Source organism: Mirounga leonina, unplaced genomic scaffold, assembly GCF_011800145.1.
Source record: "Mirounga leonina isolate KUSES-001 unplaced genomic scaffold, KU_Mleo_1.0 Mir_93, whole genome shotgun sequence".
NCBI lineage: Eukaryota > Metazoa > Chordata > Mammalia > Carnivora > Phocidae > Mirounga > Mirounga leonina.
In genome coordinates, this window is record NW_023270854.1 from 44275627 (window position 1) to 44299853 (window position 24227).

A 24227-nucleotide genomic window follows, 5' to 3' on the forward strand; every position below is an offset into this window, starting at 1 on the left:
AGCAGGGAGCCCGATGCGGGACTCGATCCCAGGACTCCAGGATCATGACCTGAGCCGAAGGCAGTCGCTCAACCAACTGAGCCACCCAGGCGCCCCCCTAAAAGCCTTTTAAATGGCGCATCTCTCCTAAGTCACTAAGGCCTCTAACAAACACTTCAACCCAGATTGTTCCTTTGGCCCCTACATCCTGTTCCTTAGAGGACCTGCTGTCTTCGGAGATGTGCTTTCATAGAAATCTTTGCTTGCTAGTTTGGGATACCTTCTCTTGCTGTGCTCTTTCTGAGCGTGCCATGATGGATTTTCTCATCAACCCAGAGAAAAGGGGCAATTTTATAAAAGAAAGAGACATTTTATTTTTTTTAAGATGTTATTTATTTGCGAGAGAGAGAGAGAGAGAGCAGGAGCAGGGGGAGGGGCAGAGGGAGAAGCAGGCTCCCCGCTGGGCAGGGAGCCGGATGGGGGACCCAGGACGAGGAAGGCAAGAGGCTTAGCCAACTGAGCCACCCAGGCGCCCAGAACCAGACATTTTATAAATGAAATGGAGATACAGAGAAGTCAATTCCCCCAGATTACAGCTAGGAAAGGGTCGAGCCAAGCTGCCCTCACCACTCAGTCACTCCTTTACTCGTTGACTCCATAGAGATTTACTAATCACTCATGCTGTGCCAGAGTACATCCAGGTCTAGATTTTGAAAATGAGCTTCCAAGAAAATAAGCATAGGATTTATTTAAGAATAAAATATTTGCTTTGCATCTCTTGACTAAAGTGACTTGCAGTCACTGATACTAATATATTACAGGCCACAAAAATAATTCATATACACGCTTGGATTTCATTGCAAAGCTCTTGCTAAACAAACAGAAGATAGAAAGTACAAACTCTAGACCAAAAGCTTTCCTTCGATAGTGGTAATTCTTTTCATTCCATTCGTTGTAGGGAGGCCCCTTTACGATCAAACAGACTGCACAAATCCCTCAATGCTACTTAACTAGTTGGGCAAGTTACTCATCATTTTGAGCCTATTTCTTCATCTTTAAAAGGAGGATAATGGATCCTTTACATCCATGAAGTGCTAAGGATCGTGCATGCTATCTGGACAGCACTTAATAAATAGAACTCCCTTTTCTTCTCCTGTCAACCGTAAATTTAGCATGTTAACAATGAAGAGTAAAATGTCTTAGTAATAAGCACACAAGTCTCGTCCTTTCCCACCCGACACCAAACTGTCCTGGAAACACTATAAGTAAGTGACTAAGTGTGTTTTAGTTTCACTGCCTCTTTCTGTAGCCTGTTTGATTGATGTGTTAATGGGGAACGAATGACAAGGTTGCATGCAGTGAAGGAGTCCTAGGGTGGTTGGGAGCCACACCCTGGATAAAATTGTGGAAGGAAGGAATTGTGAATCACCCTCCATTCATGGAAAGTTGGACAAAAACATCAGCTGAGAAAAATATATTGAGTTTTAGAAATATGACCTGACTGTAATTAGTTGCTTTCATCTTTGCACTTACTACCTTCAGGTAGGATGTGAGTTTTCTAATTATCTTTAAAAGATTTTTATTGAAACAAATTCCCAAGCTTTTCTTTTGGGGGAAGGAGGGAAAGCGGCTTCTCTATTTGTCTGTTGTATTTTAGGAGGGGTGAAAGTATTGATTTACCATTACCTCTGTCACATTTCAACATATGATTTCAAAATTGACTTCAAAGCAATAAAATGATGTTCCAAATCAGAGATAGATGATATGAGTTTTTCCAAAAAAGCTTTTCATGAAAAAATAGAGCCATTTGCCTACCTACACTGTTAATGAAAAGTGCAATGCACCTCTTGGGTCAAGGAAGTGATTTCTATTTCTATTTCTATTTTCTGACATAGGATATTTGTCATTAGCCAGCTGTGTACTTGTTTATGGTACAGATGTGACCACTGTGTATTAACTGAATATATACTGAAGTATGTAGGTTCAGCCATCCTTAAAGGGATAAATGATAATGAATGGATGTAGAATGCTTTAACTGTACTACACTGCTCAAATGTTAACTCTATAATGAGAAAAACGGTATCGTGGATTCCTGTTTTTAAAAAATTACCTGTAGCCACTCGTATTCTAGTACTAGGTCATATTTTTGGCGTGGTCAAATATTTATTTTTTATAATGATGCCTGGCTGGGACAAATGATTTCTGCTGAGACCTAAGAAACTAGACTGTATATTGTTAATGGAAAACATATTCTCCTAGACTAGTGATATTTTCAATGATTCCTTTCTATAATTAAATGTAGATGTTAGCATATAGGCATTGCTTTATTTTTGGAAAGTTTGTGATTCATGGGTGGGGAGAGCTCAGAAAACAGATTTCTTAAAAACGAAATTGCTTTCTCCGTAGAATCTGTTTAAAAGACACTTTGGAGCAATAACATTTTTTTTTTTTTTTTTTTTAAGTAGCAGAGAAGGTGGTTTTAAGTAACCCAGGGGAAAGACATGCTTTTCCATCACAGTGACAGCACTTAGCCGTAATCACCATGTCAGGGACATTTTCTTTACAGGTACCAGACAGTGAATAAAAGGATTTACTTGAGAAAGCCTGAGACTATTTTGATTTGTCTGGTCCTGAAATATTTATCAAGCTAGGACCAGTACTTCTCAGAGAAGCGTAACTATGGACCGGGTGATATATCCTGACTGCCATCTTTGAACCTGCTACCTTTGACAGTGACCCAAAGAGGTAGCTCTTAGTTTTAGCGGCCAAACAATCAATTCTAATTGTTTTCACTGTTCCCTCTTTTCTATCACAGAATCGGAAGACTTTTTGATGGTACAGAGCCCATTGTTTTGGACAGTCTCAAACAACATTATTTCATTGACAGAGATGGACAGATGTTCAGATATATCTTGAATTTTCTACGAACATCAAAACTCCTCATTCCTGATGATTTCAAGGTGAGGGATTCACGTTAAATTACCAATAGCATTAAATATGTGATTTGTTTTGATGTGCTCCCCAGAACATTTCAAGCTCTACATTTTTAACGTACACCAACTCTCTGGTCTCTGACATGGTTACACCGTCTTCATGAAATAGAGGATATGTCATTAAAGTTTTATGTGACTAAAAGCGGACTGATTTTGTTTAAAGACTGAATTATAATTTATTTTAACACATTGAAAATAAGTTGATTAAATTCAAAGCTTATTTCTGCTACATCTTAATAAGGTAGGAAATACAAGGAAACCTCCTTAGCTTAATACTTCTTCTCCCAGATACTTAAAGGAAGTATTATACTTAACAGTAAAATTTTAGATTGTTCCCCTTGAAGTTAGTAACAGGTGTTAGTCTCACATTGGGCTGGCAACTCTAGGCCATGGAATCAGACAAGAAGAACAAACAGAAAGTGTTACTATTGAAAGGAAATATACACAAATGTAATCTTTGCAGCTGTTAATATTTAAATAGATTCTAAAGAATCAACTCAGTACTGTTAGAACTAACGAAGAACTCATTAAAATATCTATATTCAGGATCAATATATCACAATTGATAGCTTTCCTACAGAATAGCAAGAGTGAAGCATAAGATATAATGGAAGGGTATACCACTCACAGTAACAACCGAATTTATAAGACCTAGGAACAAACCTAACAAGAAGTGGGCAAAGTCTGATTAAGAAAACTGCAAATCTCTACATAAACTATAAAAGAAGAGTTGTATAAATGAAAGGAAATTCTGTGTTCCGGGATGGGAAGCCTCGATATCATTAAGATGTCACCTGTCCCCAGATGATAAATTCAGCACAAACCCATTTAAGTCACACGTTTTTTTAAAATGAAATTTGATCCATTTATAAAGTGTATGTAGAAGAAACGGAGCTTAAGAATAGCTAAACAAATTATTAGGGATGATAATGGTGGTGGTAATGGTGGGCTGTGGCGGATGCGTCCTACCAGACATCAGAACATACTAGAGAGCTAGAGTAATTAAAAAGTGTGATCCTGATTGGGCTGAAATTAACAAATAGATCAGTGTAGAAGAATAGGGTCCGGAGAAGATGTGTGTATAAAGGAATCTGATATATTATAAAGGTGGTAATTCAATCAGTGGCAAAACAAAGGAATAATCAGTAATTGGCACTGAGATAGTTGGCACAGAGACATTTGGGGAAAAAATGTAAAGCCAAAGCCCTATCTTATATCCTAAGTTCACAGATATTCCAGAAATGAACATAAAAATTAAAACTATAAAAAATATCAGAAAAAAAATCTAAAGGAATTTCTGAAAGCATAATTTTGAAGCAGAAAGGGCCTACTTAAGGAAGACTTAACACCCAGAACGTAGCCTTTAAAAAAAAAAAAAGTTTAATTAAAGGCACCGCATACATATAAAAGACAAGTGTTAGACTACAGGAAATATTTGCAATAAAAGATTAATATCATTAATAAAAGAATTCCTAAAATCTATAAGAAACATACAAACAACCCAATGGAAAACGTTTTTAGACAGAAACAAAAATCTCCCAAAGAAAAAAACAGAAATTGCCAATAAGCATTTAAAAAAGATATTTAATCTCTGTAGAATCAAAGAAACAAAAATTGAGATACCCCTTTTTATCTATCAGATTGGCAAAAATGTAAAAAAATGGTAATATACAGTGTCGGGGATACACATCATGGTTGGGAATAAATATTTTTGGAGGGCAATTCAGCAGTTTGTAAATTTTCAATCACACATACTCTTTGATCTAGCAGTTTGGAGTCAATTTATTTTCTAGAAATAGTTGCATAAATATGCAAAGATACAGGTACATGGGATGTTTACTGTGGTCATATCATTTGTAATAGCAAAAACTTGACACAACAAAAAAAAAGTTCAGCAATGGCACATCCTTACCAATAGCTCTATCATCTGATGTGTGAGGGGAAAAAATCACCAAGATTTTACCATTCAGTGAAAATGCATAGCCATATTCGTATTTATGTAAAAAATATGTGTGCGTAAATACATAGAAAGATCTAGAAGATTAGATCCCAAATTAGTAAGGACTCAGGGGCCCCCGTCCATCCTCCCCGTCAGGATTTTGAGCGGTGGGGCACCTGCCAAGTCTACATTTGGTGAGGAAACGCAAGAGAAAGAGTCAGAACTGCAGCCAGTGTGGGCACTCCCAGCAGCCTTGAAATCAGCCTGAGGCAGTGCGTGACCCCGTGGCTCCCCGTGGCTCCCCGACCAGTGGCAGCACCCAGGGGCCTCCCAGAGGGCACCTCTTGACGGTGCTGAGTGTCATTCGGGCTTTAAAGACAGACGAAGTTGGTTTGTGCAACATGGCTCCTTACGGAAGTAAGCTACTTTATCCAGTGATGATCTCTTCCAATTCAGGAAGGAAAACATATTGGGAGTCTGTTTCTCAGATGGCACCTTCCTGGAGGGTTTTCAAGGGTAATTTTCAATGTGTCGTGTTTTTTCTTTCTGTGCCAACTTTTGAACCTCTTTCCTGCCTTCCTCAGGCCACTTCACTCACTGGCAAGTATCTCATGCAGAGGCCCGAGGGAGGTCTCCCGCCTGCAGCCCTCGGCCTAAGCCTGGGGACACAGTTGCTCAGACAGAGAGCTGGTGCTTGTAGGCAGCAGCACTCACACCAGCTGCAGGCGGAGGAGAGCTAGGAAGACAGGACCGCTTCTAGAAAGCAGGCACTGGCCCCACGTGGAGACAGGCAGTGGGGCTGAGTTCTGCACTGGACACAGGGCGAGAGAGAAGGGAGGGGAGGAAGGGGGGGCCTGCTGTAGGTGGGCATGGACTTCAGCAGTGCCCCCCCCCCCCCCCCAGTAATTAGACCTGGCACCTCGGATGTCAGGTGTTCACCAATCAGGTGTGGGCTTCCCGTGTGGGAGAGCAAGTAAGCGAGTGGAAAAGGAAGGGCTGAAAGTGTGATATGGCGACAGTGGGGGGGCCAACGTTTTCCTAGAAGGAATGCAGTGGAACTGGGGAAAGGGGTGAAGGAAGGACATTTCACTTTTAGTTCTCTTTTAAGGTGATTGCAGTTCCAAATGACCACTCAGAATCTCTACGTGGAGAGTTCATTGGCTCCTCAAGCTACCTGATCATAAGCTGGCCGTGCCCACCTCCCCAACCCCGCTACCACTGTGGAACCTGCCCCCTTGCTTTGTGTCCCATCTCTGTAAAAAATGTCAGAACCCATCTGCCTGCTCTAGGCAGGAGCCTGGAAGTCATTCTGCACTTTGTCCCCTTCTTCATCTCCCAGACACGATCCATCAGCAAGCCAGTCTGTAGTGCCTTCCGGATACTTCTCGAATCAATTCCTTCTTCTCATCCCACCTCCCTATCCAAGGCTCAGCTCTCTGGATGACTTGGACTAGCTTCCTAATTGATTTCCCTCTCCCACCTTTTCCCCCCTCTCATCTACTCTCCATGTTGAAACCGGGAGACACTTTCTCATTAGAGTTTTTATTTCGAAATCATTGTAGACTCTCATGTAGTTGTAGGAAATAATAGATCCTGGGCGCCTGGGTGGCTCAGTCGGTTGAGCGACTGCCTTCGGCTCAGGTCATGATCCCAGGGTCCTGGGATCGAGTCCCACATCGGGCTCCCTGCTCTGCGGGGAACCTGCTTCTCCCTCTCCCACTCCCCCTGCTTATGTTCCCTCTCTCGCTGTGTCTCTCTCTGTCAAATAAATAAATAAAATCTTAAAAAAACAAAAAGAAATAATAGATCCTATGTTACCCGATTCCCCCAGTAGTAACATCTTGCAAAATGATATTACAATAGCACAATCAGAATGTTGACCTTGAAATAGTCAAGGCACAGAACATTTCCATCATGGCAAGGATCCCTCCCGTTGCCCTTTTATAGCCATACCCTTCCTCTCCCCATCCTCTGCCATCTCCCACCCCATCCCTCACCAAGGGACACTTTCTGAAAAAAATAGTGTTACCATGACTTGCTCCTGCTTACAACTCTGCAGGGGCTTCCCATTCATTGTTTGTGGAGCAAAGCAGCATATCCTTGTGAGAACCCACAAGGCCCAGAATACTCCAACCCCTGCTCTCCACACCACCACCCCCGCCCCCACAACTCTTACCTACACATATGTCCTACAGGACTTTCCTCAGTTCCACAAGCACACCGTGTTCTTGCCCCCTTCAAAGAGACCATTCTGTCTGCCTAACACTCTTTTCCTGGCCTTTATTTGTCATTAGGGCTCATTGTATTCATCACTAATGATGAATACAGTGTTTAGTCCAGCTTGGTTTGCCTATACCCTGCGATTCTCCCCGTGGTCACACACGTACATTTGTAATTATTTGTCTTCATTGTTTGGCACCATATACCCAACTATAAGTTATACATGCTTTTGGCTACAGGTGTTGGAATAGTCAATCAGCAATGCCTTAAACTAATGGAGATTTATTTTCTCACATAAGAAATCAGAGGTCCATGGTTATTGACAGTGATATCTGTTCAGTGATGTCATCAAGGACCAGGACGCTCTTTTTGTTTTGCCATCTTCAATGTTGATGTTTTGGCCTCACGCTTGTCACCTCAAGGTCGTAAGGTGGCTGCAGCAGCTCCAGGCATCACATCCTCATTCAAGGCAGGAGAATGGGACAAAAGCCTTTTTAACTCGCAAGATTTTGTCCTTGTCAGAAGATTCCCCAGTAGACTTTCCCTTTATCGGTCAGTGGCTTGAACTGAGCCTCCCTTACAGGCAAAGGAGGCTGAGAAAGGGGTGTTTTTCTTTTTTAGCCTCTATAGTGAGAGAAATGAGCAAGGGATAGGGGCTGGGAATAGTTGTTGGTGAAGCTGGTCACACTAGCTCAGCCCTGGCACATAGTAAGCATGTGGATATTTATGGCATGAGTGAATGAATGCATGGATGGATACATAAACGAATGAAGTGAGACCCACACTCAAACCAGATTCTGGTTCCTACCCCATACCTGGTCATGTACTTTCTTACATTCAAACTCTGGCAATCTTACGTATATAGCAGGACTCTCTTCTTTTTTTTTTTTTTTTTTTTTTAAGATTTTATTTATTTATTTGTCAGAGAGAGAGACAGAACACAAGCAGGGGGAGAGGCAGGCAGAGGGAGAAGCAGGCTCCCTGCTGAGCAAGGAGCCCAATGTGGGACTCGATCCCAGGACCCTGGGATCATGACCTGAGCCGAAGGCAGCCGCTTAACCAACTGAGCCACCCAGGCGTCCCCAGGACTCTCTTCTTTGTAAGGATCTCACGGGCAGGGACATTTTTATGTTTTTCTAAAGGACATTGTGTGCGGGCACATAATAATTACTTAGCATTAATTAACTTAAATACAGCAGAAAAGGGTCAAAAGAGTTACAGGAGACGAGAAGCTAAATGTAAGCAGGCAATACGCTAACTTACAGGACGAAAGGGCAGATATAAAACGTGTGTATAATACCATCCTCCTAAGCAACTTAGGAGGGTAAAATATTAATTTGTAATCCCATGATTCAAAAAGATGCAGACTCCAGGAAATACAAAGCAACTGATGGGGAATTACACTTAGAACATGACGACAGCCATTGGTTGTGAGTTGTAGTCTGTCCCAGGAATGGAGCTAGGAATTTGAACACATTCAAACGTGGCAGGTGTTACTTTGTTCTTCAAGAGCATTCAAGTTAGATGCAGAGAGACAGACTTCCTTAGGGGGAGTTAAGCTGTGGCCGATCCCTGAGGACAGCCCCTTGAGGGCTCACCCAGTGGGCTAGGATGGGGATGGCTACTTCTCTGCACCTTTCGAGCTCGCTGAGGATTCCAGAGCCCTGCTATTCATCAATTCTAAGTGCAAAACGTACCCATTAATTGCCCAAGCATTTAGCTGTAGCCCACACTTGGGGAAAAAGACAAAAAGCTTGTCAAATGAAACTCATGTCTCCAGGGCCCTGGAATGTTTCCCATGGAAACTCCGGGCGACAGGCTGTAAATTAGGGGGCGTTCTGGAACCTGGAGGAGCAGCAGGAGGAGAGCGGAAGCTGAGGTGACCATTCAGCTCCTGCGGCAGTTTGTGCCAGCTACAAATACAGACGCGCACCCAGAGGAGCTCCCAGTCTGCCGTCCCCGAACAACACAATAGGTGCTTTCTTCCTTGTCCGAGTCCGTTTCCTGACCTGGGAGAAGGGACACCGCAGGAGGAGAGAATCTGTCTCAACTGGGTTTGGTAGGGAAAGCGTTCCTTGATTTCCGGCTTCCCTCTCCAGCTCTTTAATGCTGGCTTGAGCGAATGCATGCAACGTTGACGTCACGGCATCCTACCCCCCCCCCCTTAAAATGCCATTCTGCAAATAATGCTGTATGAGCAAGGTCCCCTCTTAGCAATTTAGATCATTTCATATTTCAGAACACCATGAAGTGGCAGCTGCTTGTGCCCGGCTCCCACTGGAAGCCACTGGAATCTGTTCTCTAATAAGTGATTATAGAACTTCTCTGCGCTGTTTTATTATGGAGGTGACTGTCCTTCATTTCCCCTCCTCCCAGTGATACTGCCCAGTTCATCGTTGCTTTATTTTCTGCTTACTTACATGTGTTGTATAGGCAGACACACACACAGTTGTCATTCCTAGTACACCAGGAGTCCAGAACTTTGGCTCCCTTTTGATGGGGAAGCACAAAAAATTACCTCTTTCTAGCCTTGTATTCTGAGCATCTTTGGTAAATGTCCCCCACGTTGCTAGCGTCTTTTGTGGTCTCAGATGAATGTCCACCCATCCTAGATAAAGAAAACTTTGCTAATAGCGCAAAACTTACCTATCCCTGGCTTAAGTTTAAAAATGTATGAGTTAGGGTGCCTGGGTGGCTCAGTCGTTAAGCGTCTGCCTTCAGCTCAGGTCATGATCCCAGGGTCCTGGGATCGAGCCCCGCATCGGGCTCCCTGCTCCGCGGGAAGCCTGCTTCTCCTCCCACTCCCCCTGCTTATGTTCCCTCTCTTGCTGTCTCTCTCTGTCAAATAAATAAATAAAATCTTTAAAAAAATGTATTAGTTATTTCTAATAACCTGTTAATATTATAGAAAAGGATATGCACATTGTAGAAAATCTGAAAAATGTTTAGGCCCCATATTCCCACCCCTCAGAGATTGCCAGTATTAAAACCTTAGTGCATGCATGGCCTTCTGGATCTTTTTCTACCCTTATTTCAGGTAATAATCTCTATCTTTCTATTTCAATAAAATCAGATTTTCTCTAATACTGAAACCATATTCAAATTTCCCAGCTTGACCCCAAAATATCCTTTGCAGGGGGTTTTTCCGAGACGGTATCTGATGTGAGACCACATATTGAATCCAGTTATGTTCCTTCCTTTTATTACCATCATATAAAAAGTCCGTCACTTTTTATATGATGCCGACTCTGAAGAGACCGGGCCAGGTGCCCCACAGAATGCCCCCCTTCTGGATTTGTCTGGCTGCCTTGTCATAGGTAGTTTAGTTCATTACTCTAGCCTCTGATGTCCTGTAAACTGCAAGCTATATCTGAAGGCCCGATGGGTTTAGGTTAAACATTTTGGTGAGAATACACCTCTGGTGATACTGTGCACTTCATATTACATCACATTAGTAACCATATGTGTTTGAATGCTAGCGCGTTCGTTAACGATGCTCGGACTGACCATCGATCAGGGTGACTTCTGTGTTCCTTAGATTGCAACGGAAATGATCTCGGTCAAGCTCAGAGTTTCTCATCTTGCTCTGTCAGCGTTTTGAGCCGAATCGTTCTCTGTGGCGGGGCTGCCCTGTGCGCTATAGGATGTTGAGCAGGACCCCTGGCGTCCACACACCACATACCAGCAGCACCCACCCCCTCTCCCAGGGAGGACAATCCAGAAGTCTCCAGACTTCGCTAAATGTCCTTTGGGTCAAAATCAGCCCCAGTTGAGAGCCAGGAAGAAAGCGAGGAAGGAACGTTTTAGGGACGGATCCTAGCTTATCTCATAGAATTAGCGGGAGCATTCGCTCAGAGGGGGAAATACCAGGGCACCTCTGAGGACCTCAGACGTGGGAGGCCACAAACCCCTTCTAGCGTGATGCCCCTGGCTCCGCCCCAGCAACGCCCGGGGTTTCCTTCCCCTTCCTGGGTTCTACAGAGACCATCTGATTGGCTCAAGCGGCTGCAGCGCTCATGCTTTAGCCAATCCGCTGTGGCATGCAGATGTGGCTTGTGGGCGCTCGCTGCGGAGGTCAGACTTCTTGGAGAAGGCAGAGTGGTGAGCTGGGTGGACCCCCAGGAAGTCTCCTCTTCCCCAGTACCTAAGGGAGTGCCCATTTAGGACGGCTACCCCAGCCCGTCGTCTCAGCTGCTGCCCCCTCGTATTTGCGTGGCTGGTGCAGAGACGAGGACTCCTAGTACCCCTGCCCGGGGCCCCTTCTCTCCCTCTCCCGAGGACGCTCCCTCAGAGGCAAGGCCAGCTGCAGCACCCCAAGAGGAGGACTGGGAGGCAGGCAGAGCAGCCAGCCAGCGGCCCCGCCACCGACGCAGATAGCGTGTCTAGCCCCTGCCCTCGCCCCGCCCTACACACCCCGCCTCACCCCTGCGGTTAGTATCCCGGGGACTTGCCAAGCCAGGATGTGGCTTGAGAATGCAGATCGATCTGCGTTCAGCTGGGCCACAAACACCGCGTCGTTATCACCTGCGTCTACCTTACTTTCTCTAGGAGATTGAGCGGTGCTGGGGGAGGGAGACCGTGGTCAGGTAGAGGGGGGCACCTTGCCGCCGCTGCTTTTTCCTTCACTAGGCGGCAGGCTAAATGTCAGGCTGGATATGCTACCCCCCGGAGACACAAGAGTAATCAGGAGAAGCTGCAAGTTGATGCTGCTGGGTGGGAAGGAGGCGGCCTCCTGGCCAGAAGTCTCATATGGTAGCAGGGGGAAAAGGAGCAGGTGGGCCAGTCTTTCTGGGCTTTGAAGAAAGGAAAGGGGCTTGGGGGGTGGGAGGGATGAACAGGCAGAGCCCAGAGGAGGGTCGGGCAGCTCCTCTGGTACCAGAATGGTGGGGACATGTCATCATACGTTTGTCCAAACCCGTAGGACGTACAATGGCAAAAGTGAATCCTAGTATATATAACCTGTGGACTTTGGGTGATCGTGTAGGTTCATCAGTTGTAACAAATGCACCATTCTGGTGGGAGATGTTGAGAATGGGGAGGCTGTGCATGTGTGGGGACTGGGGTGTATGGGAAATCTCTGTACTTTCCCCTCAATTTTTATTTATTTATTTATTTATTTATTTATTTATTTATTTATTTATTTATAGATTTTACTTTATTTTAGAGAGAGAGCGTGCTGTGGGAGGGGCAGAGGGACAAGGAGAGGAAAAGCCAACTCCCCGCTGAGCATGGAACCCCAAGCAGGGCTCTATCGCCAACCTGAGATCAGGACGTGAGTGGAAACCAAGAGTCAGACGCTTAACTGACTGAGCTACCCAGGCACCCCTTTCCCCTCAATTTTAACTGTGAACCTAAAACGGCTATAAAAATATTAAGTCCTTTTAAAGAAAAGAAAAAAAAAGTATTGCAGAGCCAGGGAAATTAAGAATTTTAGACACCCCAAACCTGAAATACTAGAAAATCAATGATGGCCCACCTCCCACCAAAAAAACAACAAAACAAACAAAAACCCCAAAATTTTAAAACTAAAGGAAGTCCTGCAGAGATTTTTTTTTCTTATGACTACTACCTCGATTCTATTTTTGAAATGTAAAATATAAAATCCTTCATTTCCCTCGTTTTCTTGGTGCCCCTGCTTTGCGGGCCCCCTGATATATACATCCCCTGCCCTCTGGGGAGCCAGGCACTGCCTGGGGGCCCTGGAGCTGTGCGGAGGAGGTCCCGGAGCTCCCAGGACGAACTGGACACGTTCCCCAGAGAAAAACCCTCTTTGTACCCACAGCGTCTAGCACGGCGTCTGGCACATGAACACATTTTAAAATGAACAAGTGGCTGAGTTGCTTTTGAATGGAAGGATGTGCCAACTACTGTGTAAAACTTCAAGGCCATTAGGAGTTAAATAAACCTCTGAACTGTTTGGTGGAACCAGTAAATATGTGTGGCGAGCTGAATAATGACCCCCAAGGGGGTCCACATCCTAATTCCCAGAATAGATGACCTTACGTTGCCAAAGGGACTTTGCAGATGTGATTAAGAGTCTTGAAATGGGGAGATTATCCTGGATAATCCAGGTGGGCCCCGTGGAATCGCAAAGGTCCTTGTAAGTGAAAGAGGGAGGGAGGAGGGTCAGAGTCGGAGAAGAGGTGATGAAGGAAGTAATGTGATTGTTGGCCACGAGCCAAGGAATGAAGGCAGCCCCCCGGGATGCTGGAAAGGGCCAGGAAAGCCTTTGTCCCCTAGAGTCTTCTTCTTCTTTTTTTTTTTTAAGATTTTATTTATTTATTTGACAGAGAGAGACAGAGTGAGAGAGGGAACACAAGCAGGGGGAGTGGGAGAGGGAGAAGCAGGCTTCCCACGGAGCAGGGAGCCCGATGATGCAGGGCTCCATCCCAGGACCCTGGGATCATGACCTGAGCTGAAGGCAGAAGCTTAACCACTGAGCCAGGCGCACCCTCCCCCCTACCCCCCGCCCACCCTGAGCCTTCTGAAGGAAGGCAGCTCAACTAGCTAGCCCTAAGCCCCATCTCAGACTTCGGACCGCCAGGACCGTACAAGAGTGAGTCTGTGTTGTTTTAAGCCACCAAATGTGTGGTCATTTCTTACAGCAGCAATTGGAAACTAATGAATAGTGTACATCCCTTTCCTCCCTTTAGGGAGAATGTTTTCTGAATTCCAAATATTTAATCAAGAAATAAGCTTTCAAAACATGGTCTGTTTGCAGGCGCCTGGGTGGCTCAGTTGGTTAAGCGACTGCCTTCGGCTCAGGTCATGATCCTGGAGTCCCGGGATCGAGTCCCGCATCGGGCTCCTTGCTCAGCGAGGAGTCTGCTTCTCCCTCTGACCCTCCCCCTCCCCATGCTCGCTCTCTCTCGCTCTCATTGTCTCTCTCTCAAATAAATAAAATCTTTTAAAAAAAATAAAAACAACAAAAAAAAACATGGTCTGTTTGCATTTTGGGGTCCACCCGTATTTACCTTTTTGTTCCATGTACCGATCTCCAGGGTCTTAGCAAAGCTCAATTTATTCGTCTGTAAAATGGGATCTTGATCTTTCTATGCCTCAAAAAACCACTGTAAATCTCAAAAAAAGAAATTATTTTAAAAATACGTATTCTAGGATTTTAAAATCATTTAAACATGATAATAGGTCTGAATAATCTCTTTTCCTTTATCTGGATATGAGATTAAGCAAAAAATATGAATGATGCTTTCTAGATGAGAGAAGATAAAATTGGCACGGAAGCAGGGCAGAGGAATGATGGCATCTAGTACATTCTGGAGTTGCTTTGCTGAAAGCATATGTAGATGCTTTGGGTTCATTTCCCTCAAAAGAAAATCTGGGGCCGGGGCGCCTGGGTAGCTCTGTCGGTTGAGCGTCCGACTCTTGGTCTTGGCCCAGGTCGTGATGAGATGGAGCCCCCCATGGGGCTCTGCACTCAGCTCAGAGTCTGCTTGAGATTCTCTCTCCCTCTCCACCCCCCTGCCCTCCTCCCCCTGCTCGTGCTTTCTCTCTCTCTCTCTAAAATAAATAAAATCTGGAAGGAAGGAAGGAAGGAAGGAGGGAGGGAGGGAGGGAGGGAGGGAGAGAGGGAGGAAGGAAGGAAGGAAGGTAGATAGGAAGGTCTGGGGCCAAACGTGCTGCTGCTGTCTAAGGTCCTGCTCATTTCCACTTCATACCTTGGGGATAAGGGACTGCGTTGTCTACAGGTTGTAAAAGCCAAAGAAAGGAATGGTGGGTGTTGCCAGATAGGAACCAAGGTGTAAGGAAAGAAGATTTCAAAAGATTCAGAGAGCAGAAGAAAATGAGCACAAGGTCAGAGAGTCTAAAGGGAAACTTGATAAAACTCTAAAATATATGGGATTTAGACAATAAAATTAAATGATCCTGATTGAGGAAGGAGAGGAGGACGAGGTTCCTAAGCAAAGCAGCTGTGGGCAGTGAGCCTGCTCTGCAGGGCGTTCTCCGATGAGCTGAGACTGGAAGCGTGTGTTAGGAAGTAGAGAAGAACGAATATAAAGGAGCCTGCCAAGAAAACGAATGGCCAGTGTGAGCTTAACCGTGCAGAAAATGGTAACAACAACAAAAGGGCCTTTTTAGTTCTGGAGCTGGCAGACGCTTGAAGGCAAGTGAGCACTGGGGGGCTGATGGCCAAGCGGAGCCCAGCATCCACTGGCCCAGCGCAGATGGCCCTCTGCCCCGGAGACCAGAAGGAACGGCACGGTAAAGGGAGAGATGGAGCCAGATGGTCGAGTAGAGATGGTCAAGAACACCTGGTGGCCTGAGGTAGTTCAAGGCCAGGCCCGTGAGATACATCCCAGGGTACAGGATGACCTTCAGGGGACCTCTTTACACTTTAAAAACCACTGGCAGAATCCTTGAGAAGTCACTGAGCAGGGCCAGAAATCTAATCAGGGCCAATGTTTCCCTAATTTTCCAGGAGCAGAGAACGCTAAACATGAGCAGCATTGTATAGGGAGGCACTCTGTCAGTCCGTGGCTAGACCTCAGAGTGGATTACCCATGTGGCTTGTGAAATCAGAGGGAAAAAGAAAGTGGTGAGGATTCAGAGTCACCATAGGGGATTTGCCACCCCAACTCCTGCCAGCCTTATAACCTTCAGGTTACGGTAGACAAACCGGTGGATCAGGACATTGTCATGGATATAGACTCAGAATATCAGGCCTGGTAGTAACTTTACTGTGATTTATTCCTCTCATTTTATAGATAAGGAGAATCTCTGGGCAGTATGGAGACTGGGGCCCCTCCCACATGTCCAGCCTTCCCCTTGGAGGCCCACCCAAACACACGGTATTTCAACCAGACATCCAGCAAATGCCACAATTGAGGGCTGGCTGATCTCAGAATTAGAGGTTTTATAACTCTTCAAATAGCCAGAATCCAGAGTTTTAGTTTATTACTTGAGCATCAACCTGAACCAAGGCCTACAAGTAGCCCTGTCCTGTCATTACTTTTAAAAAATGATTCACATACAGAAACAGAAAACACCCTGTTCAAAATGACAAAAAAACGAGAGAGGGAGCAGAACATTGGACGAAAGAATTCACATTTTCGCAGTATGTTGGAGCAAATTCAGAACCTACAGTAGGTAATCTGAAGAGGGATAACTAATGGAGGATTTAAAATTTTTCACAAATGCCCTAAGAGGAGGACCTCATTCAATAGTAGCTCTTGCGAAAAGGTCTGGAGACTCCACTGTAGGCAAAACATAAACTGATAGGGTAAAAAGACAACCAAGAAGGTTAATACAGCCTTATGCTGTGCGGTATGCAGAATAATGGCCCCAAAAAACGTCTGCGTTGGCGCCTGGGTGGCTCAGTTGGTTAAGTGACTGCCTTTGGCTCAGGTCATGATCCCGGAGTCCCTGGATCGAGTCCCACATCGGGCTCCCTGCTCAGCAGGGAGTCTGCTTCTCCCTCTGACCCTCCCCCCTCTCATGTGCTCTCTCTGTCTCATTCTCTCTCTCTCAAATAAATAAATAAAATCTTTAAAAAAAAAAAAAAAGTCTGCGTCGTAATTCCTGGAAGCCAGGAGTATGGCACTTTACATGGCAGAAGGGACTGTGCAGGTGTGATTAAGTGAAGGGTCTTGAGATGGGGAGATTATCGTGGATCATCCAGGTGGGTCCAGTATGCTCACAAGGGTCCTTCCAAGTGAAAGGGGGAAGCAGGAGGGTCAGAGTCAGAGAAGATATGACAATAGTAGAAGCGGGAGGTATGCAGGACCCCAGGCGAGGAATATGGACTGCCTGTGCAAGCTGGAAAAGGCAAGGATATGGATTCTCCTCTAGAGTTTCCAGAAGAAACGCCACCTTAATGACCAGCTTCCAGAACTGTAAGAGAATAAATTTGTGTGGTTTTAAGCCGCTCAGTGTGTTGTAATTGTTGCAGCAGCCATAGGAGAAGAATGTAGGCTGCTTTAAGAGTGATTCGAATGTCCAGCCAAACGAAGGTTCTACAATGCACTCATATCACATCTGGAATGTCACGTTCAGTTCCGGTTTGGGTTTTCAGAACTATGTTGACGAAGTCAAGCACGTACCAGATGTTGAAGGACCTCTAAGTCATAACAAATAAGAAAGAGCTGAAAAGATTGGGTATTTTCAGCCTGAATGATATAAAGACATAACCGTTGTCTTCAAATGTGTGAAGGGTTCACATGTCAAAGAAAGTTTAGGATCACCAGATGGCAGAATTTGAATAAGTTGGAACTACAGGGAAATTCAGGTCATTCTAACCAAGAAGTTTCCAGAAGTTTAATCAGAGCGGCCAACAAAGTAAATGCTGTTCCCTGTTCGATAATAAGCTTCCCGTCACTGGAAGGAAGCATTGAATCAGAGGCTAATGGTCATTATTCAGCAGTGTTGGAAAGGATTCCTCCATAAGGTCAAGGTTGGTCAGTAAGACTGCTCTAGCATTCTCAGATTTGAAGACTTGATGACATATTTTCACTGGAGTCCAGATCCTTCCTTGTGCTACAATTTCTAATTCTCAAAGGAAAATAAAAAGCAGTAGCAGAAAGTCTCACTTCTGTTGCTTGTGTAACTGTCAGGGCTGTTTTTCAATCTCCTTGCGAGCTGTCATCTTGATAGGTAAGTAAAGGATCGAGGAGGTCACTATCTCACAGTTGAGGTACTAAGGAGATGGCAAGGCCCCCACACGGGGTCCCAGGAACCGGGGAGAACCCGGCAGTCTCCCCACTCCTGCCCTCCAGCCGGCGGATGGACCTCCGTTCTGTCCTGTCTGAAAAGTGGCCACACCTCAGCTTGGTGCTCACCTCCTCAAACAAACAGTACCTCCTGTGCGTCGGGAGGCAAAGCAGGTGCCAGTATGTGAGAGGAAGATCATCTCCAGCGGGGAACCAAGGCTCCTGCAGGAATGGGGTCGCCAGGACAGGGCAGAACACAGAAGCGGGCCACGCTGCAGAGGAGTGCCTGGGACAGCATCTTCCCCTGGCCCAAATGTCTCGACACAGAAAGTGGAAGAGCCAGCTGCAGGCCCACTGGCACTTTCTCACCTCTCCACGTTTTTCTCTGGAAGCCCCAGACGCTGCTGCTGCTGCTTAATTTGCAACAAGAAGAGCCAGGTGCCACATAAAACCCGATCTCGGGTGGTCCTCACCTCCGCGCTCGGTCCCATGCGGAGGCGGAGCTCTGGCAGCGCCGGGCTCTCGGTGTCGGCTCTGCTGCAGGCACCGGCCCGCGGCTCGCTCCCACCAGGGAAGGACCTCAGACACGCCGGTGTGAGCTCATTAAAACGTCCTCAGTCGGGGCGCCTGGGTGGCTCAGATGGTTAAGCGTCTGCCTTCGGCTCGGGTCACGATCCCGGGGTCCTGGGATCGAGCCCCGCGTTGGGCTCCCCGCTCAGCGGGGAGTCTGCTTCTCCCTCTCCCTCTGCTGTTCCCCCTGCTTGTGCTCTCTCTCTGTGTCAAAAATAAAATCTTTAAAGAAACAAAAATGTCCTCAGTCAACATGCCTGGACAGGTGTCCACTTGCCTCCCACCCCGAGATGACTGTGGTCATAGCTACGTGTAGACCTAATATTGCCCCGCGTGATAACATCATTCCTACGGCGCTGCCTCCCCCGCAGCCTCCTTTGTCCTCCCATCCAGTGACACGTGTGTGTGTGTTTTAATACCCGCTTGCCGGATTTCTGCTTTAATTCAGTAGATTTGTTTTTAAGGCAAGAGAAGAAGCAGCATGCTCAAAGAAGGGTGGCCGTGCTTTCAGAAAGGGACGGGTTTCCTTCCTGGCACCTCTGTCCTGCGGGGATCGTGGGCTCACTTGAGGGTGGCAGCGCCGATAGCCGGCCCAGGGCGGTGCGTCAGCCTCCCCCAGCCCGTCAGAGATCGGCACCCACGCTCAGGTAGAAGCAGCGTGCACGCCCTGCAGATGCCCACCCGCCACCCTGTGCAGCCCACCCCCCACCCCCCGGCGCGCCCCCTGCCTCCCAGCAGGCGGTCCGAGCTGCGGTGAACGGGACAGGGGACGTAAGCTCCCCGTGGATAGTGCGCGTGGGACCCCCTCACCGCAACCTATGCGTGGCTCCCTCGCGAGGACGTGAAGTGGGTTCTCACCGCCACCAATTTTGAATGCCCGGAGGCTTCTGCTGAAAGAGAGAAGTCGTGGGTTCAGCCTTTCTCATCTCCGTTTTCTCGCCTGCCCAAGGGGAATACTAATGGTTCCAGATTCACGGGGCGGTTGTGGGGGTTATAGGACTTCATTCATGGGGAGCCTTTAGAAGAGGGCCTGCCTGGCCCTTAGTACCCTTACGCTCCATTTATCATCGCTGAATGAATGCATGCACAAATGTGTGGTGAGTGACAAACTTACACGCAGATTTGATTATTGAAATAACAGGTGGAAGAAAATCACCTCTCATCTGTGGACATTTTCAGTGCTTCATGTTTGTATTTTGCACTGTGAAATACCTTTTTCTTTTCCAGGACTATACTTTGTTATATGAAGAGGCAAAATATTTTCAGCTTCAGCCCATGTTGTTGGAGATGGAAAGATGGAAGCAGGACAGAGAAACTGGTCGCTTTTCAAGGCCTTGTGAGTGCCTAGTGGTGCGAGTCGCCCCAGACCTCGGAGAAAGGATCACACTCAGCGGTGACAAATCCTTGATAGAAGAAGTGTTTCCAGAGATCGGCGACGTGATGTGTAACTCTGTCAACGCAGGCTGGAATCACGACTCAACGCATGTCATTAGGTTTCCACTGAACGGCTACTGTCACCTCAACTCGGTCCAGGTATAGCCTTGTCACACACTGTGTGGCATCCAATGTCGCTCTTAATGCTGTTACTTAACCTTGCCTTCACACAGCGCCTTCCCTCCAGGGAGCTGGGAGACTCACGTGGCATCACTTCTGTTGGGTAGGCAAGCAAGCACGTGCACCCTCTACGCACTCATTCAATCGTTCCCCAGGTGTTTGTTGAACATCTACTATGTGCCCGGTGCTGGTATGAGCCCTGGAGATCCAGAAGTCGAAGAAAGAGACAATAGCTCTATTGTCCCAGAATTTACGTTCTGAGAAGGATAGGGGGATGGTGGGGGGGTGGCAAACAGTAACCAGCAGACCCATTAAAACAAAAGTTTAATGAGGAAAAAAAAAAAAGAAATGTTGGTCAGATGGTGAGAAGAGGACAGCTGGGATGGAATATCCCAGGCAGAGGGACCAGTAAGTTGCGACGACCCCGAGGTAGGAGTCTGCTTGGAATGTTGAGGAGTATCCGGAGAGCCCATGGGGCTTGAAGATCAAGTGTCAGGGATAGGGAGCGCCGAGACACGAGGCCAGCAGGTGGCCAGGGACAGATCATGGATTGCCTCTTGGGCTCTGGGATTTTTTTTGTTTTGGTTTATTTTGGTTTGGGATCATTTGCTTGTGTGAGTAAAATGGAAAGCCATTTGAAAAATTTGAGCAAAAGTGTGGCATGATGTAACTCAGATTTGATAATGAATACTCCAGCAGCAGATGGAGAATGGTGGAAGCAAGGGGACCAGTTAGCAACATTTGAGAAGTGTCCGGTTCTGAATATTTCGAGTGTCATAGAGCTAACAAGGTTCTCTGACAATGGCTGTGGGTTCTAAGAAACCAAGGATGACTACGATTTTTGACAGGGCAACTAGATGAATGGAATTGCCATTTTCTGAGACAGAGAAATCTATGGGAGAAGGAGACTTAGGGGTGGAATTCAGAAGTTTGGTTCACATGTGAGATGCCATGTCCCTTAACACGTTGGTGGGTGTGTTCATCATCTTAACTAATGTGTGGCGGCTCTGGGCCAAGGGTGGTACGTGCCTTGTCTTCTTAGAACCCTAACAGGTGAGCACCGTGAATCCCCCGTCTTGCTGAGGAGAAAGTGGAGACATACCTATGTCTTGGCTCCAGGTCTATAAGACTCAAAACGATTTCAAGTCAATGGAGTAAGGGCTTGGGGTCCCCCCCCCCAGCTCTTTTTAATTCGAGTGGGCCCATGACTTTGTTCAGGATTGACCCAACAAAACCTCTCCCACAGCTCAAAGACTAGAAGCACCCACTCTACCATTCCTCTTGGAGATTGTTCCACAACTATTTATAATGTTTCAAATTTATGAACAGATGTCTGAGGACAGAAGAGCAGGGGAAACTGGCGGGAGCAGCGTCCCAGGAGCGCTGGCGAGACACTCAAGAGCATGGCAGCCGCTGGGTTGGATGGGGCCAGAGGTGCACCCACACCACCCTGTGTTCCCGAGCGGGGCCTCTGCTACTTACTTATCATCACAGCCTCTAAAGCTCTGAAAGCCTTTCGCCTCCCACACACCCAGCCTGTCCCAGCTTCCCTCCAGATGGAGGCGGGGGCAGCGCCCGTCAGATGACAGACAGCACTGCTTCCCTAGGGCTCCATCTCTCACACAAAAGCCATGGAATAAATTCATATGCCTGACAAGTTACCCAGTTATTCAGGTCTGATCAGATGAGGACGTTTTAATCTGGATTAACATCGTCGGTGACACAGCCATGACGTGACCATGACACGGTCGATGACTCTAGCTTCCTGTTCCACCGACCAAGAAAATAGGCACTGTGCTCTAGGCATCCAGAAATTTTGGGCTAAGATGCACAAGACCTGATACTCCAACCCACCCCTGGAGTGATTTTAATATTCTCACGTGATCACTAACGTTAAGGAATTTTGCTATTCACAAATTGATGTTTAAAAAGAACTGGCCAGGGAGCGTAGCAGTTTACATGGCATTGAAATAAGCTTTGATCACATCCAGGGTAACATTGGGTCATATGGAATGATGATCATATTATTTGGGGAGGAAGCTTCGGGATTTCCATATTCAACAATTTAGCAACCTAACAACACTGCAAGACCGACCATACCAGCATTGGGTGCTTCATTGTTCACAGCTTTTTCTACCTTTGTAATTCCTCTCCCAATCAAGGCAAAGAATCCTTCCTAGTGCAGTGGTTTGGCCGAGCAAACTGGGATTTTTCTTGCTGACGGGCTATGTTCCTGCCTCTGCTGGGGAAATCTTAAAGTGGGCTCTCAGGTCTTCACCTTTCTATTACTGACTTGCCACCAAAGCACTTCTTGATTTTGAACTTAGGGATTATTTTCTTCATCCTGTCCCTTTGCTGACTGGTGTGTGTATGCATGTGAATATAGCTACAGAACTAGAGCACTGCAGGATAGAATGTTTATTTTGTTCTCATAAGGACTTTTTTTTTTAATTTGCCAGCATTTGAAGTTTGAGTTTTTAGAAAGCATACTGTATTGTTTTCCAATCTCTAGTTAGCCATTTTGCAAACTAGCAAATTACATTCCACATAGAAGGTGACCAAAAAATAATAAAGAGAAACAGAGAAACACCTTACATTGAGTAAATTTTGAAAGTTATTTAATAACATTTCACTTCATTCCCCCTTAAAAATTTTTGAGCCAAGCTTTTTTTTTTTAAGCTATGATTGAGTTGTTATCCCTTTAGAGTGGTGGAGAAGCAATTTAATTCTACCCAGAAGCCCAGGGAACATTTGCAAGTCCAGTGTCTGTTGGATTTCTAGGGAAACGATGCTCTAGATCAATTTTCTGTATTTTTGCCTATCTAAGAGTGTAGGAGTTGTTTCCTGCATTTAAGGCTGTCAGACCCAGGGATCTTTCTGGCATTACGTATTTGATTTCAAAATTGAAGAGATTATGAGAAGTGATTATTACATGAGAAGTTTAGAATATCTTTATTTTGGGTGTGTTTTCCAACATTTAACCGTTGCATTTATGCTTGCCTCCCTGAATGCACACAGGGCAATAAATCTATTTCGGACGCCGTAAACTTGAAAACCTGTAGATAAACCTCGACTGTCTTCAGCAGTCCATTTGTTCTGCTATTGAAATGATATCGGTCTTCCAAACTGAAATATATTAAGTTCGTACTGGCAGCCTTCAACAGGGGCAGAGCTGAGGGTGAATGAGTTGAGAATGAATCACTGGCTGAGTAAATTCAGATAAAATCAGCGTGTGGCCATATCATTTATCATCTCCTGGACGATATTTTAGTGATGAGATTTGAAATGTGAACCCTCTCTTTTTGCAGAGAAGGTAGCATTGCACGTTGCAAGAAATGTGGCATCTGAGGCCAGACAGACCTGAGTTGGAAACCCAATCCCATCACTGATGTGCTGGGAGCCTCAGTTTCCCCATGTATGAAATGGGCTGTCCACCCATACTGCCAGGTGGTTGTAACCATTAAATGAGCTGGCCCGTGTGTGGCAGGCATGGAAAGGCGCATCTGACGTCTTAGAAACGATGCTCCCTCCCTCCTGCCCTTCCATCCAGGGTCTTCCACCGGAAGCAGCAACTCAAGAGACTTGGGGGACGGGTAAGAGTGACCCGGGCTGCACAAGATCTCAGACTTCAGGACACTTCTTTGGGCTGTGTGTGTGGCCAGAGGACCCATCTCCCCGCTAACCAGGATGCTTGTCTTGGCCCCGTGCAGGTCCTCGAGAGGTTGCAGCAGAGGGGATTTGAAATCGTGGGCTCCTGTGGAGGAGGAGTAGACTCGTCTCAGTTCAGTGAGTACGTCCTGCGGCGGGAGCTGAGGCGGACGCCCCGTGTGCCCTCCGTTATCCGGATAAAGCAGGAGCCTCTGGACTAAATGGACAGATTTCTTATGCAAAAAGGAAAAAAGAAAACCGTACACAACAAATAACGCAAACAAAAAAAGGGACATTTATGTGCAGTTGGGACAGCAAACCAAGTCCTGGACCTAAAATTGAATAAAAAGACACATTTATATCCAATAGAGACCACACCTGTATTCATATGGGAACAATTGGAATAGTGATATCCTCAAGGTGTAAAAAATATATATAAATATATATATATGTCAAAAGGTAGGAAATGCAAAAAAAGGAAAAAAAAAAGTTTTAAAAAGGTGGTAGCTACAGTTGGTGCTGTGATGGCCGTGAGGTGTCCCGGGCCTCCCGAGGCCCCCGACCAATATACAAGCCATGAGCAGTGAGGACGCATCTCCTTACGGTTTCCATTGCCAACAGCCATCCATTGTTTCCTTTTCCTTTGTCCTTCTTTTTCCT

The 24227-nt window shown here is 46.1% G+C and overlaps 1 protein-coding gene across 2 annotated transcripts in view; it reads left to right on the forward strand.

The window, feature by feature from the left end:
* The window catches only part of KCTD1 (potassium channel tetramerization domain containing 1), a 90150-nt gene extending 66353 nt beyond the window's left edge, over positions 1-23797 (forward strand). For both annotated transcript variants that reach the window (XM_034996347.1, XM_034996346.1), the window contains exons 3-5: positions 2795-2939; positions 19593-19898; positions 23630-23797. In XM_034996347.1, coding sequence (XP_034852238.1) covers positions 2795-2939; positions 19593-19898; positions 23630-23788 — 610 coding nt within the window. In that variant the 3' untranslated portion in view covers positions 23789-23797. The remainder of the gene's footprint in view (positions 1-2794; positions 2940-19592; positions 19899-23629) is intronic.
* The last annotated feature ends 430 nt before the right edge of the window (positions 23798-24227 follow it).